Source organism: Marmota monax, unplaced genomic scaffold (assembly GCF_021218885.2).
Source record: "Marmota monax isolate L192 unplaced genomic scaffold, Marmota_monax_Labrador192_F-V1.1 WCK01_AAM20220418_F8-fsc01712, whole genome shotgun sequence".
In the NCBI taxonomy this organism is placed as follows: domain Eukaryota; kingdom Metazoa; phylum Chordata; class Mammalia; order Rodentia; family Sciuridae; genus Marmota; species Marmota monax.
Genome location: NW_026694117.1, coordinates 8,412 through 22,324, shown reverse-complemented (window position 1 = coordinate 22,324; position 13,913 = coordinate 8,412). Strand labels below are relative to the sequence as shown.

General features: G+C 39.8%; 1 protein-coding gene across 1 annotated transcript; it reads right to left on the bottom strand.

Moving 5' to 3' along the window:
* Window positions 1–12,607: 12,607 nt before the first annotated feature.
* Window positions 12,608–13,560, bottom strand: LOC124107580 (vomeronasal type-1 receptor 94-like). The gene is made up of 2 exons (XM_046465751.1): window positions 13,061–13,560; window positions 12,608–12,965 (listed from the first exon to the last, which is right to left on the bottom strand). Exons 1-2 carry the CDS (start codon window positions 13,558–13,560, stop codon window positions 12,608–12,610), a joined length of 858 nt encoding a protein of 285 aa, XP_046321707.1.
* Window positions 13,561–13,913: the final 353 nt, after the last annotated feature.

The window sequence follows — 13,913 nt, the reverse complement described above, 5'->3', positions numbered from 1 at the left end:
TATACAAGAAACCATTTTCTTTTCTTTTTTTATTTTTCATTGATTCAAAAAATATTTTTGAATGCATTATAATTCTTATTACATGTATACAGCACAATTTTCTTATATACAATATCTTGACACCAATTTTTGTCTTCATACATATACTTTGGATAATGATAACCATCACATTCCACCATCCTTGCTAATCCCATATCCTCTCCCTTCCCCTCCAACCCCTCTGCCATAACTAGAGTTCCTCTATTCCTCCCATGTTCCCCCTCCCTACCCCACTATGAATCAGCCTCCTTTATCAGAGAAAACATTCGGCATGTATTTTGGGGATTGGCTAACTTCACTTAGCATTATCTTCTCCAATGCCATCCATTAACCTGCAAATACCATGATGTCATTCTCTTTTATTGATGAGTAATATTCCATTGTGTATATATGCCACATTTTTAATCCATTCATCCACTGAAAGGCACCTAGGTAGGTTCCACAATTTAGCTATTGTGAATTGTGCTGCTATAAACATTGATGTGGCTGTGTCCCTGTAGTATGCTGTTTTTAAGTCCTTTGGGATTAGACTGAGGAGAGGAATAGCTGGGTCAAATGGTGGTTCCATTCCCAGATTTCCAAGGAATCTCCATACTGCTTTCCATATTGGCTGCACCAACTTGCAGTCCCACCAGCAGTGTATGAGTGTGCCTTTTCCCCCACATCCTGGCCAACACTTATTGTTGTGTCTTCATAATAGCTGCCATCATTTTCTATTCCGGTATCCTAAAGATTTTCAACCTTTTGATTTTCACAGATTTATAGATTCAGTTCTCACATGTAAATCTTCAATCTGTCTTGAGTTTAATGTTTGTGTATGGCTGTAGGATAAGGGTCCTCTTTGATTCTGTGCCTGTATTTTTTAAACAGATCCTCCTTACTACATTGGCTATATTTGACAGTGCTTCTAAAGATGTCTTAATGAGAATGTATCTGGACATTTCTCTAGGCAGTCTGTACTGTTCTACTAGTTTATATGTTTACTTTTATGCCACTACCATATTGTTCTCTCTCTCTCTCTCTCTCTCTCTCTCTCTCTCTCTCTCTCTCTGTGTGTGTGTGTGTGTGTGTGTGTGTGTGTAATGAAGTGTTGCTGATGAATCCCATAACCTTGTGCATGCTAGGTGAATGCTACATCTTCAAGACCCATCCCCAGTCCCACCACATGTTTCAATCTATCACATTATCACATACTTTAAAATCAGAATGTGGTTCTATTAGCTTAGCTTTTTTAAAATCAAGATTACTTTAGCTATTTAGGTCATTTTTATGGTTTCATATGGATTTTAGCTTTCTTATTGCCTCTTGCTGTAAAACATATCACTGAGATTGGAATTGGATATTGTGTCTGATGTGTGTATAATTTGATCACATGGACATTTTAATGTTGATCCTTCATATCCATAAATATGATGCTTTTCCCCTCTTACTCATAGTTAATTTAATTTCATTCATCTGTATCATTTTTCAGGGCACAGGTCTTTCCCTACCCTGTTCAAGTTTATTTCTCAGTCTTTTGCATTTTCTAATGGTATTGTTGGGGGGATGTTTATCTGAGCCACCAGGATCCATGGATAAATCCCAGGCCTTCGTGATGTATGATGATGCTTTCAACATGTTAAATCTAATCTGCTCACATTTTTCTCAAGCATTCTCTCTCTGTGTTCACCAGAGAGGTTTGGCCTGTGCTTTTCTTGGCTTGCATTTGTGTACACAACCTTATAAAATGTGTTTGGAGATCCTTCTTCTTCCCTTGTTTGGAGGAGATTAAGAGGCTTTGGTATTAGCTGTTTTAAAACCTTGGTACCTTCCACCATGAAGTTCTGGGTCCCTGAACTCTTCTTTTGAGGGAGGGGATGTGTGTGCTACTGGTTCCAGCTTCTCAATCAATATTGTTCAGTTCAAGTCTGTTATTTTTTCATTCCTCAGTTTTTGGAGATAGTGTGTTGAGAGCCACAGCCGAAGGGGCCCCAGCAAACTTCCAGCTGCTGGCTGATGATTGGCTCACAGCGGCCCCAGCAACATCTAGCTGATTGGCTCCTCGGCCCCAGCAACATCTAGCTGATTGGCTCCTCTGTGGTGATGCTCATTGGGCTGTTTCCCTGCCCTTTCAGACCACGGAGCTGCTCATTGGGGGACTTTTTTGGCTCCGCCCTTGTGACCCAGCCAATCGGCCTCAAGAGCAGGAGGATTGTGGGAGGTGGAGAGAAGCTTGTGTGGGAGAGAGAGGCTTGTGGAAAGCTGGTGGTGGCAGTTGAGGCTCTGAGGGTTTTTCCTGAGAGGCTGTTTTGTTTGGCGTGTGTGGTTCTAAAAATAAAGTTAGTTTCTTTTGACAAGTGGCTCCTGATTGTGCCCAGCCAGACTTCGGCATTTGGTGGCTCACACGGGAGCGACTGAGGGTAAGTGAACTGCTTGCCCCTGAGGGCAGGGCGAGAGGATGGGTAGCCATTTTAAAATTCTTCTTTTGTTATTTTGTTTCACTTTTGTTTTAAGTTGCCCGTCCCTGGAGATGTGTAAGATGGAAGAAAAACCGCTCACATCTGAGGAACAGATAGGGAGAAAGGACGGATGGACATTTCAGGAGGCTATTATAATGATTTTGTGTTGTTCCAATTTTGTTTTGTTGAGAGCCACAGCCAAAGGGGCCCCAGCAAACTTCCAGCTGCCAGCAAACTTCCAGCTGCTGGCTGATGATTGGCTCACAGTGGCCCCAGCAACATCTAGCTGATTGGCTCCTCGGCCCCAGCAACATCTAGCTGATTGGCTCCACTGCGGTGATGCTCATTGGGCTGTTTCCCTGCCCTTTCAGACCACGGAGCTGCTCATTGGGGGACTTTTTTGGCTCCGCCCACGTGACCCAGCCAATCGGCCTCAAGAGCAGGAGGTTTGGGGGATGTGGAGAGAAGCTTGGGTGGGAGAGAGAGGCTTGTGGAAAGCCGGTGGTGGCACTTGAGGCTCTGAGGGTTTTTCCTGAGAGGCTATTTTGTTTGGCGTGTGTGGTTCTAAAAATAAAGTTAGTTTCTTTTGACAAGTGGCTCCTGATTGTGCCCACTCAGTTTCAGTTTTGTTAGGCATTATCTTGTTGGGTTGTATTATAGTAGAAATACGGGATCAGAAATTAGTAAAAAACAAACTGAAAGAGGGTTAAGTAAATTGTTAGAGGAAGGAGGCATCTCAGTAAAATCAAGAACAATCAGGGCATATGTTGATACAATACAAAAATGTAGCCCATGGCTTTTAAGGAGGAGTTGTTAAATATATCACAATGGAACCATCATGGTGAAGATTTAAAAAGAATAGAAAAGAAAAGCCCAGGGACTCTGCCAGTTGGCACATTGCCATTGTGGACGTTCATATCTTGTTTGCTTAGTCCAAAGCCTTCAGTTCAGACAATGGTAGAGGAAGGAGAAGACATATTGATTCAAGTAAAAGAGAAGGTCTCTCAAGTTAGTCAGACAGAGGAAAAGATTCAAGTAAAAGAGAAGGTCTCTCAAGTTAGTCAGACAGAGGAAAAGATTCAAGTAAAAGAGAAGGCCTCTCAAGCTAGTCAGACAGAGAAAGAAAGTGTAAAACAGAAAAAGCCATCAGGGGGAAAGTTACAACAGGAGACTGCTACTAACACCTTTCTATCACCAGAGGACGTAAGTGTCCAACTAACAAGGCCACCTCCATATGCTGGGAGGTCCCCAACCCCCGCAGTTGATAGTTGGGATCCTGAGACAAGATCTCAAATATTAACATGCCCTGTATTTGAGGCAGGAGGGCAGCGATTTTACCAAGTTTTAAATTTCAAAACAGTAAAGCAGCTAAAAAAGGCTGTAACAACCTATGGTCCTCAAGCACCCTTCACTGTAAGCATGGTCGAATCCATTAACAACTTGAACATGACGCCAGCAGATTGGGCTAATATGTGTAAAGCCGTGCTAAATGGAGGACAATACCTGTTATGGAAGGTTGCCAATGAGGAATTTTGCAAGGAGACGGCTAGGCGAAATGCAGCAGCTGGTTATCCTCAGAGAAATCTAGACATGTTGTTAGGAAAGGGACCTTATGAGGATCAGCAGCAACAAATTGCATATGATCCTGGCGTATACGCACAAATTGCTGCAGATGCAATTAAGGCATGGAAGACTTTACAAGGACATGGAGGTTTACAAGGTCAATTATCTAAGATAATACAAGGAGCTAATGAACCTTATGCTGAATTTGTAGATAGGCTTATTCAAACAGCTACCAGAGTTTTTGGGAATACAGAACAAGCAATGCCATTACTAAAACACCTGGCTTATGAGCAAGCGAATCGTTGGTGCAGAGATATCATTAGACCATGGAAACATGAAGATTTAAACACATATATTAAATTATGTAGAGACATTAATGAACAAGAGCAAGTCGTGGCAGCTGCAGTAAAACAGGCTTTAGATGCCAGAGACATTAATGAACAAGGGCAAATTGTGGCAGCTGCAGTAAAACAGGCTTTAGATGCCAGGCCAAGAACATGCTACAATTGTGAACAAACAGGACATTTTAAAAGGAATTGCCCCATTGGAGGAGGCTTTAACAAAACTAGGTATCAAAGGAGTAGAATACCAGGTATTTGCCCACGATGCCGTAGAGGGAGACATTGGGCTAATGAATGCCGTTCTCAAACCACCATAGAGGGTACTGCATTATCAAAAAACGAACAAGGACCAGGTGTTTATCCACGATATCGTGGAGAAAGGCATCGGGCTCCATTGCCAAAAAATGGACAGGGGGGGCCCAATGCTCCGGGGCCCAAAACCACAAATATACGGAGCACTGGAGGAACACAGCAACCCCATCAGGGTAGTGCCCAGGACACATTGTCCATCAGATCCCTCATCAGACAAACCAGAGGGAGTGCAGGGTTGGACATCTGCACCTCCGCCAGAGCAGTACTAACTCCAGAGATGGGAGTTCAAATCATTCCCACAGGGGTGAAAGGACCTCTTCCCAAAGGAACAGTAGGCTTATTATTGGGACGCAGCTGTTCTACTCTAAAAGGACTTATGATAAGTCCTGGGGTAATTGATCCCGATTATGAAGGTGAAATAAAAATTATAGCCAGTTCTCCAAAGGGTATATCAGTAATTTCACCAGGAGATAGAATAGCACAGTTACTAATAATACCCAGCCTACATGATAAATTTTCCAGTCGTACTGTAGAAAGAGGTTCCAAGGGATTAGGCTCCACAGGTGTAGATTGGGCTATGCTTTCTTTAAATTTAGATTCTCGCCCCATGCTAAAACTAAATATTCAAGGACATGAATTTAATGGGCTACTGGATAGAGGTGCAGACCTTAGCATCATCTCTCGTCAAGAATGGCCAAAACATTGGCCATTACAACAAGCCACTCAAATGCTTCAAGGCCTAGGAGTGGCGACTAATCCCCATAGAAGTGCAATGGTATTAGATTGGAAGGATCCTGAAGGATGTGAAGGAACTATACAGCCATATGTATTGGATCATCTTCCCGTAAATTTATGGGGACGAGATGTCCTAGATCAATTAGGTTTGACATTAACAAATAACATCAACCAAAATGCACCCACTATTATGACTAGACAAGGTTTTAGGAAAGGAAAAAGATTAGAAAAACAAGAACAAGGTATAGCAGCACCAATACAAATAGATCGAGGAACAGAAAGACATGGGTTGGATTTTCAGAAAGGGCCACTGAGAAAATAAAAATTAATTGGAAATCAGAAAGACCAGTATGGGTTCCTCAGTGGCCCCTGACTAAAGAAAAGATACAAGCAGCCCATGACCTGGTCAAACAACAATTAGCGGAAGGACATATACAACCTTCTGTATCTCCCCATAATACTCCCATTTTTGTCATCAAAAAGAAATCTGGTAAATGGAGATTATTGCAAGATTTAAGAGCCATTAATAATGAGATGGTTATTATGGGACCTGCTCAATCAGGGATTCCTCAGTTGTCTGCTTTGCCAAAAACCTGGTATGTTTAGTTATAGATATTAAAGATTGTTTTTTTTCAATTCCAATTCATCCTGAGGATAGTCCACGTTTTGCATTTACTATCCCTGCACTGAATCATGAAGGTCCTGATCAGAGATATGAATGGAAAGTACTCCCTCAAGGGATGGCTAACAGCCCAACTATGTATCAAATTTATGTTAACAAAGTAATCCAGCCACTTAGAAATCAAAATCCTGAACTACAAATATTTCACTATATGGATGATGTATTATTAGCACACAAAGATAAAAACACATTGCTAGAATGTTATGCCACACTTACAAACTTATTAAAAAATTATAATCTAGAGATAGCAATAGATAAAGTACAATTAAATTTTCCAATTAATTATTTAGGAGTTCTATTATCCTCAACCATGGTCCATCCACCAAAAATTTAAATACGAGTAGATCAACTCAAATCACTTAATGACTTTCAAAAGTTATTAGGAGACACAAATTGGATAAGGCCTTATTTAGGTATACCAACAGGAGAGTTGGGACCTTTATTTGATATCCTAAAAGGTCCATCAGATCCAAATTCACCCCGAATGTTAACGCCTGAAGCAAGAAAGACATTAAAAATCATTGAAACATATATGGAAAATATGCATTTGGATAGAATTGATATAAGTTTGCCTTTATTATTTATTGTACTACCAACAAAAAATATTCCTACAGGAGTATTTTGGCAAGAAGGTCCATTATTATGGATACATTTATCTTATTCTCCTAACACTATTCTTACTAGGTATCCTGAGGCTGTAGGACAATTAATACTCAAAGGAATAAAAGCAGCAAAGGGAGTGTTTGGAATTTCTCCCAATAAAATTATTACTCCATATACTATGAATCAAATTGATGAGTTAGCTAATGAGTTAAATACTTGGGCAATAATCATGTGCAAATCTAATGTTTAATTTGATAACCACTTACCATCTAATCCTTTATTGTCTTTTTGGTCATTGCATCCTGTAATTTTTCCAAAATGACAAGAAAAACACCTATCATGAATGCTCCAAATATATTCACTGATGGGTCAAATAATGGTACAGCAGCAGTAGTTACCCCTGATCAAACTTTTACATTTTTAGTACCCAAACAATCAGCTCAAAAGGTAGAGCTTAATGCAGTTTTACAAGCTTTTGTGATGTTTAAAGATTCTGTATTTAATTTATTTTCTGATAGTCAGTATGTAGTTAATGCTATAGTATCTCTTGAAAATGCTGGTATGATTTCCCCTTCTTCTACTGTTTTCTCTTTGCTTTCCACTATACAAAGTCTAATCTGACTTTGTATATGGGACAGAAAAGATCCATTCTTTATAGGACATATCAGGGCACATACAAGATTGCCTGGAGCCCTTAGTTTGGGCAATGATTTAGCAGATAAAACTACACATGACATACATATTTTCTCTACACTAGAAGAAGCTATAAATTTTCATAAAAAGTTCCATGTCAATGCTAATACTTTACAAAAGCGTTTTAAAATAACTAAGGAGCAAGCTAGATAAATAATAAAACAATGTCAAAATTGTGTGACCTTTTTACCACAAGTTAATCTTGGAGTCAATCCTAGAGGATTGATACCTAACCATATTTGGCAGATGGACGTCACACACTTGCCAGAATTTGGAAAATTAAAATATTTGCATGTTACAGTTGATACTTCTTCTGGATTTTTGATGGGCTCCCTTCATGCCGGAGAAAAAACTAAAGATGTTATAGCTCATTGCTTACAAAATTTTGCCACTGTGGGTGTTCCAAAACAGTTAAAAACAGATAATGCCCCTGGTTATACTTCTACCTCTTTTAAACAATTTTGCTCAACATTTGGCATTACATACCTCTTTTAAACAATTACATACCTCTTTTAAACAATTTTGCTCAACATTTGGCATTACATACAATCCACAGGGACAAGGCATAGTTGAAAGAGCTCATCAAACTATTAAAATGTACTTATTAAAGCAAAAAGAAGGAATTGGGAAGGGGTATATATTCCCCAAAGATAAACTTAAAATAACCCTTTTTACTCTAAACTTTTTAAATTTGGATTCATCAGGACTTAGTGCTGCGGAAAGGCATATGTGTCCAAAAAATGTACATAAGCCCAAGGTACTTTGGAAGGATATTCTAACAGGACAATGGAAAGGTCCTGACCCAGTAATTGTCTGGAGTCGGGGGTCTGTTTGTGTGTTTCCACAGGGAGAACAGCAGCCGATTTGGATTCCAGAGAGATTAACCAAGGTCCTGACCCAGTGATTGTCTGGAGTAGGGGGTCTGTTTATGTGTTTCCACAGGGAGAACAGCAGCCGATTTGGATTCCAGAAAGATTAACTAAAGCGATTTCTACAGACCAAAAAGAAGATGATTTGGCTCAAATCCATAACAACTGATATCCAAAACTCCAGTTTGGCTATTCTTACATCTGCAACAGAACCAGGATGCTTTTTTCAATATCTATTTTATTATTGCCCTTTGCCATATCATGAAGTTCTATTTTGTTTTTTGAGCTCATACAGACCTAGGTTAATGTTTTGCTGATCAGTTCTATTTTTTGACTACAGAGTTTTTAAACATTGCAATGGAGATTTCACCTGTAAAAAGTTATAAGGCCTTTACTATAATGTTATGTGTTGTATGTATTATATTATGTGTGCACACTTGTGTTTTGTGTTATATGTTTGAATGTATGTATGTCCATATATCATATATGATGAGCGCTCATGATAAAATGGATCCAAACATTTTTTTCACGTGATTTATATGGTTTAATTTAAATTGGGTAAACAACTGTTGAGGATTGTTTTAATATGTAAACAAAAAAGAAGGTTAACAGATCTGTTTGTTTACTTTCACCTTTCCTTTTCATTATATTTAATAATTCTCTTAAAGATAATGTAAATTGTTAAGAAAATTGTTTTCTTTTAGTGCCTTCTGTAACGTTACATAATTTTTTCTTTAGCCATTATTGCCAGAATTCCTATCTTCATCCCAGTGCTGGTGAAGTCAAAGATAAAACCAATCTACAGCTTCTACAATAGCCATCACTGAACTGCTTGCAGAACTTGCCTGGACACATTGTGAGCTCACCTGTATGCATTGTGAACTATCTGTTGGTGCAGCGACTTGTGGTAGTGTTGGGGTATTTTTGCTGATGATGTCATTGGTGGTACAATTTTTCCAAAAGGAGCCGTCAATTGGCTTGGTGTATCTTCCTCCCTTCTGCTTGTCATGATCGTCCAGCTAAAATTTGGGGGCCAACAGAGGTGAGGCAAAGAACCTCACCCCCCCCCCGCTGGTACAAAGACCTCTCCACAGGTGTGGCTGTATACTGGACTGGTAGTCAGTGATGGGTACGATCCAATTGCAATGGTACCAACCTAAGGACCATATGTACTATTAGACAACCTAAGGCAGGCACAGTCCCTAAGCCACATGCTTGTTGTTTAAACAGAGAGGGGGAGATGTTGAGAGCCACAGCCGAAGGGGCCCCAGCAAACTTCCAGCTGCCGGCTGATGATTGGCTCACAGCGGCCCCAGCAACATCTAGCTGATTGGCTCCTCTGCGGTGATGCTCATTGGGCTGTTTCCCTGCCCTTTCAGACCACGGAGCTGCTCATTGGGGGACTTTTTTGGCTCCGCCCATGTGACCCAGCCAATCGGCCTCAAGAGCAGGAGGATTGTGGGAGGTGGAGAGAAGCTTGTGTGGGAGAGAGAGGCTTGTGGAAAGCTGGTGGTGGCAGTTGAGGCTCTGAGGGTTTTTCCTGAGAGGCTGTTTTGTTTGGCGTGTGTCTAAAAATAAAGTTAGTTTCTTTTGACAAGTGGCTCCTGATTGTGCCCAGCCAGACTGCGGCAATGGTGTATGTCCAGGGGTCTGTCTGTTTCTATCCAGTTATTGTTTGTGTGTGTGGAGTTGTTCTCAGCCCTCATCTATGGTCCTCCCTGCCACCAGTGGTTGCGGTTGGAATGCTCCTGATTTCATTTTTGATGTTCTTTGTCTTCCCTTTCATTCTTTCAGCCATTCTGCATTGAAGATTGTCAATTTTGTTTTCCTTATCAAGGAACGACCCCTGGGTTGTTGGGTTGATGTTTACTACTGTTCTGAGTGCTTTTCATTTATTTCTATTCTCATTTTTATTCTTGCCCTTGTTCTGGAGATTTGGGAGAATGGTTTTTAATGTTGTTCCTCCAGTTCCTTAAAGGGTCCAGTTAGGTAGCTTATTTGGAAAGGTTTTCTTTTCACAAAATGAAATGTGTTGCTCTACAACTCTTCACATTCCCTGCATGGGGTCCCCCGAGGTCTAGTGTGTGATCCTCTGATTCTTGTTTTTCTCAAGAGCTTTTCTGATTCCACTTTTGAGTTCTTCTTTGCATTATTGCTTAAAAGGCATTGTTTAAACTCTCCCATATTCTTTCTTTGCAGTTGTCCTTCTTTATTTTAATTTTTATTTTAATTCTACCGTGCTTCTAAAGATACTAGATGTGACCTCAGTGTTCTTTGGAGGGAGGAGGCTTGTTTGGTGACCTGGTGTTATCCTCCTGCTCTGAGCGCATCACAGTCGTGTATTCTGCTGTTGGTTGGAACTTTTCCATATGTCTTAGGTCCTGTCTGTCCCAGTAGTGTTTACGCCTTGATGTGATGATTTTTTTTGCTGTTATTATATTGCTGTTAATTTATCTTGCATTCTGTCCATATTTTATTCATTTTTTTCCTGACATTATGTCAGACATTTGTCACTAGGACACCTTCTTGGTGAGCTTATGCTCTTTCCCTGTATGTGATGGCCTTCTTCTCCTCTGACCCTGGGTGACCTAAAGTCCAGATTCTTTATTCATGCTCGCTTGTTTCCTTCTTGCAAGTTGCATCATTTTCCTGTCCTGTTATTCTCTGTGTGTTCTTACAACTCCAGGGCTTGTATTTCACAGAGATTACATGGGTGGGTGTTTTTTTTTTTTTTGGTGTGTTTATGAAGACACCCTATGTCACTTGATAGTGAAGATTTATTAATTCACACTTAACAGGTGTTGATAATGACTTAAATCTCCATTTTGCTCATTGGTCTCTTTTCTGTCATTCTTTGGTTTCTTTAATATTCTTTTATGTGTTCTCAGGGTTTTTTAAGTTATATACACATATCCTCTGCTTCCTTTACTTCTTCAAATTTTTTCTACAGTATTTTTTCAGAATATTTTACATTTAATTGATTTCCCTCATTTAAATATACTATATTACAAGTGCACAATTTTTGCAATACTAATCTCATGATTAGGAAACTTTCCATGGGTCACCTACCGATTCAATTTGGTGTTTTGACTTCATATACATTTCTCCTGAAAGCCTTCTGTTGGAGCTACCTACTACAGTGCTTAAAGTCTTTGAAAGGCTGAGCAGCACAGAGTGGGTACTTAGCAGAATCCATAGGAAGAACACTTTTCCTGGGAGAAACTTAAGGATTCACACTTTTCAAAATGAGTCTTCCAATAACTGGAACAAACCAGTCATACCTGTTTTAAAGCTCACCAAATTACACTGTGGCCCATTGAGAATCTTACCACTTACTTTTTAATTTCCAAACCAATATTTTCCACAGCGGGTTTATGACAATTAAACACACGTTTATTGTGAAATATATATATAAAACAAAACACCAGATATATTTAAAATAAACATTGTGACTCTTCCTTCAGTGTACTGTCATTGCATTGTGTGTTCACATTATTGCACAACTGTCCCCTCTGTGAATTTTCTGCATTTTTCTTCTTTTGGAATAGAGATAAAAATTCTCCACTGTCCACTTTGTTGGGTCCCTGGAACTTCATTCTATTTTTCTATCCCTATCAATTTGGCTACTCCAACTTCCACCTCCTTTAAGTAAATTTACATAATATTTGTTCTTTTGTGACTCACTTGCTTCAGTGAGTAACTTAAAGCCTCAGGTATGATGCACTGTGTGCCCAAATCTTCTTCCATTTTCTAAGTTCCTAATATTCCAGTGTCTGTAGAAGCTATGTATTGTTTGTATCTTCTTATGGATGTAGGTACTGAGTTGTTTATACCTTTGAATATTTAAAACATGGACTTATGAGCAATTTTATAGAAATAATGTTTTGAGTCCCTGCACAGAGTGTGTGTATGTGTGTGAGTATGTGTGTGTGTGTGTGTGTGTGTGTATGTGCATTGGATCAGGTGATATTTTATGGTTGTAAAAGTTTACATTATCTACTTTGGAAAAACTACAGATAACTGAGACAATGAAATTATTGAAAAGCCTTGGAAATATTGTATCTAAAAAATAGTATGGAATATACAAGGCCTGACAAGTGACATTCACTTCACAGGGTCCCTTGCAGACACCATGTGAAAAATGAATCCCTGGTAATATCTCAGAGAGGCATGTGGTTTAACTTTCTCTTATATATTTGCCATACGCATGTTTCCAAATAAATCATTTTGAGAGAAGAAGGAGAAATTTGTATTGCATTTAAAACAGAACATACACCCTCCACCATGATGAATTATTTGAAAGCCAGCACATTTTTTTCATCTTAACACAATTTATCCATCACTGGCTATTGAAATATGTAGTGTCTTACCCCACATATATCTCAAAATACTAATAATAAGTTTTTCAGTAGCAATGAACACCAAAGGGCTGAATGAGGCATAGCTATGGGCCACGAGGATCTGGATACAGTAAAATATTGGATCACCATTCACTGTGAGTCTTGCATAGGAGAGAATGCTGTCCAAGATGGACATGACCACAAAGCAACTCAAGAGCAGCAGGATTGTCCACGTAGCCCTCAGTTCTGGGGATGATATTGGGGACAGGCTGGTGCTATGAAGATTATAGGACTGCCTATTATGCCTGCACAAGAGAGCCACATGTATCCATTTGCGATGGCCATCATTCCTATAAGGGAGCCTTCCCTGAAGGTCAGCAGGGTGGAAAAGGTGTGTTGGAGGAGGGAGGTCATGGGCTAAAGAGAGCAAGATTCTATGACGTACATAAAGTTGTCTGAGGTCAAATTGGGGGTAGCATTAATGGAGATGAAGAGGTGGCTACTGAAGGATGAGTAGATGACCCACAAGAAGAGAAGGAAATACAGGCTGTGATGTGAGGATTTATGTTTGAACTTTGCCAAGCAGGAGCCCCTGGGGCTGAGGGTGATGGCTTGGAGGACACTCAGCAGGCAGGTGGTGCAGAGGGAGAAGCCCCTCATTAACCTGTACAGGTAGATGAGCAATTTACATTTCACATGACCCCACCTTTCCCCCTGAGATGTATAAATATCTGAATCTATGAAACCCTTGATGAGCAGCATTGATAGGTGAATTAGTGCTAAGAGACCAATGGCCAGGTCAGTGGGCTTAGGTCTGTGCCTGGTAATGTGCAAGGAGACGTGGACGAGAAGAAGAAGGGCATTGGCTATGACCCCAATGCCAATTTCAGTGTACACGGTGTTTCTTATGTGAATGTTACTGTACAGTTTGTGGGCTTTGCCCATCTTATGGGGAAAAGAAAAATATTATTAACACCTTAGGGAAAAAAAACAAGAAAATGTCTTTTTTGGAAATATGATCTTCTTCATGGATCTCAACGAAAATTACTGCCATGAGGAAAAAAAAGAAAATTCATCCAAATGTATCTTTATGCCACATGAAAACTCAATTCTGGTGCTGAGCACAGTGGTGTCTGCCTGAAATCCCAGTGACCTAAGAGGCAGAGGCAGGAGGATTACAAGGGTAAAGCCAGTCTTGACATCATGGGGAGAACCTGTTTCAAAATATAGAGTAAAAAAGACGGAGTGTAACTTGGTGCTTACCCACAAAGCAATCCCAAGCAAAAAATAGTAAAATA

Bases quoted from the DNA above. Each gene is read 5' to 3' on its own strand.
- LOC124107580 (XM_046465751.1), bottom strand. From the start codon at position 13,560: ATGGGCAAAGCCCACAAACTGTACAGTAACATTCACATAAGAAACACC. The intron at 12,966-13,060 runs GTACGTCATAGA...GCTCCCTTATAG, and splicing joins TTGACCTCAGACAACTTTAT to GAATGATGGCCATCGCAAAT.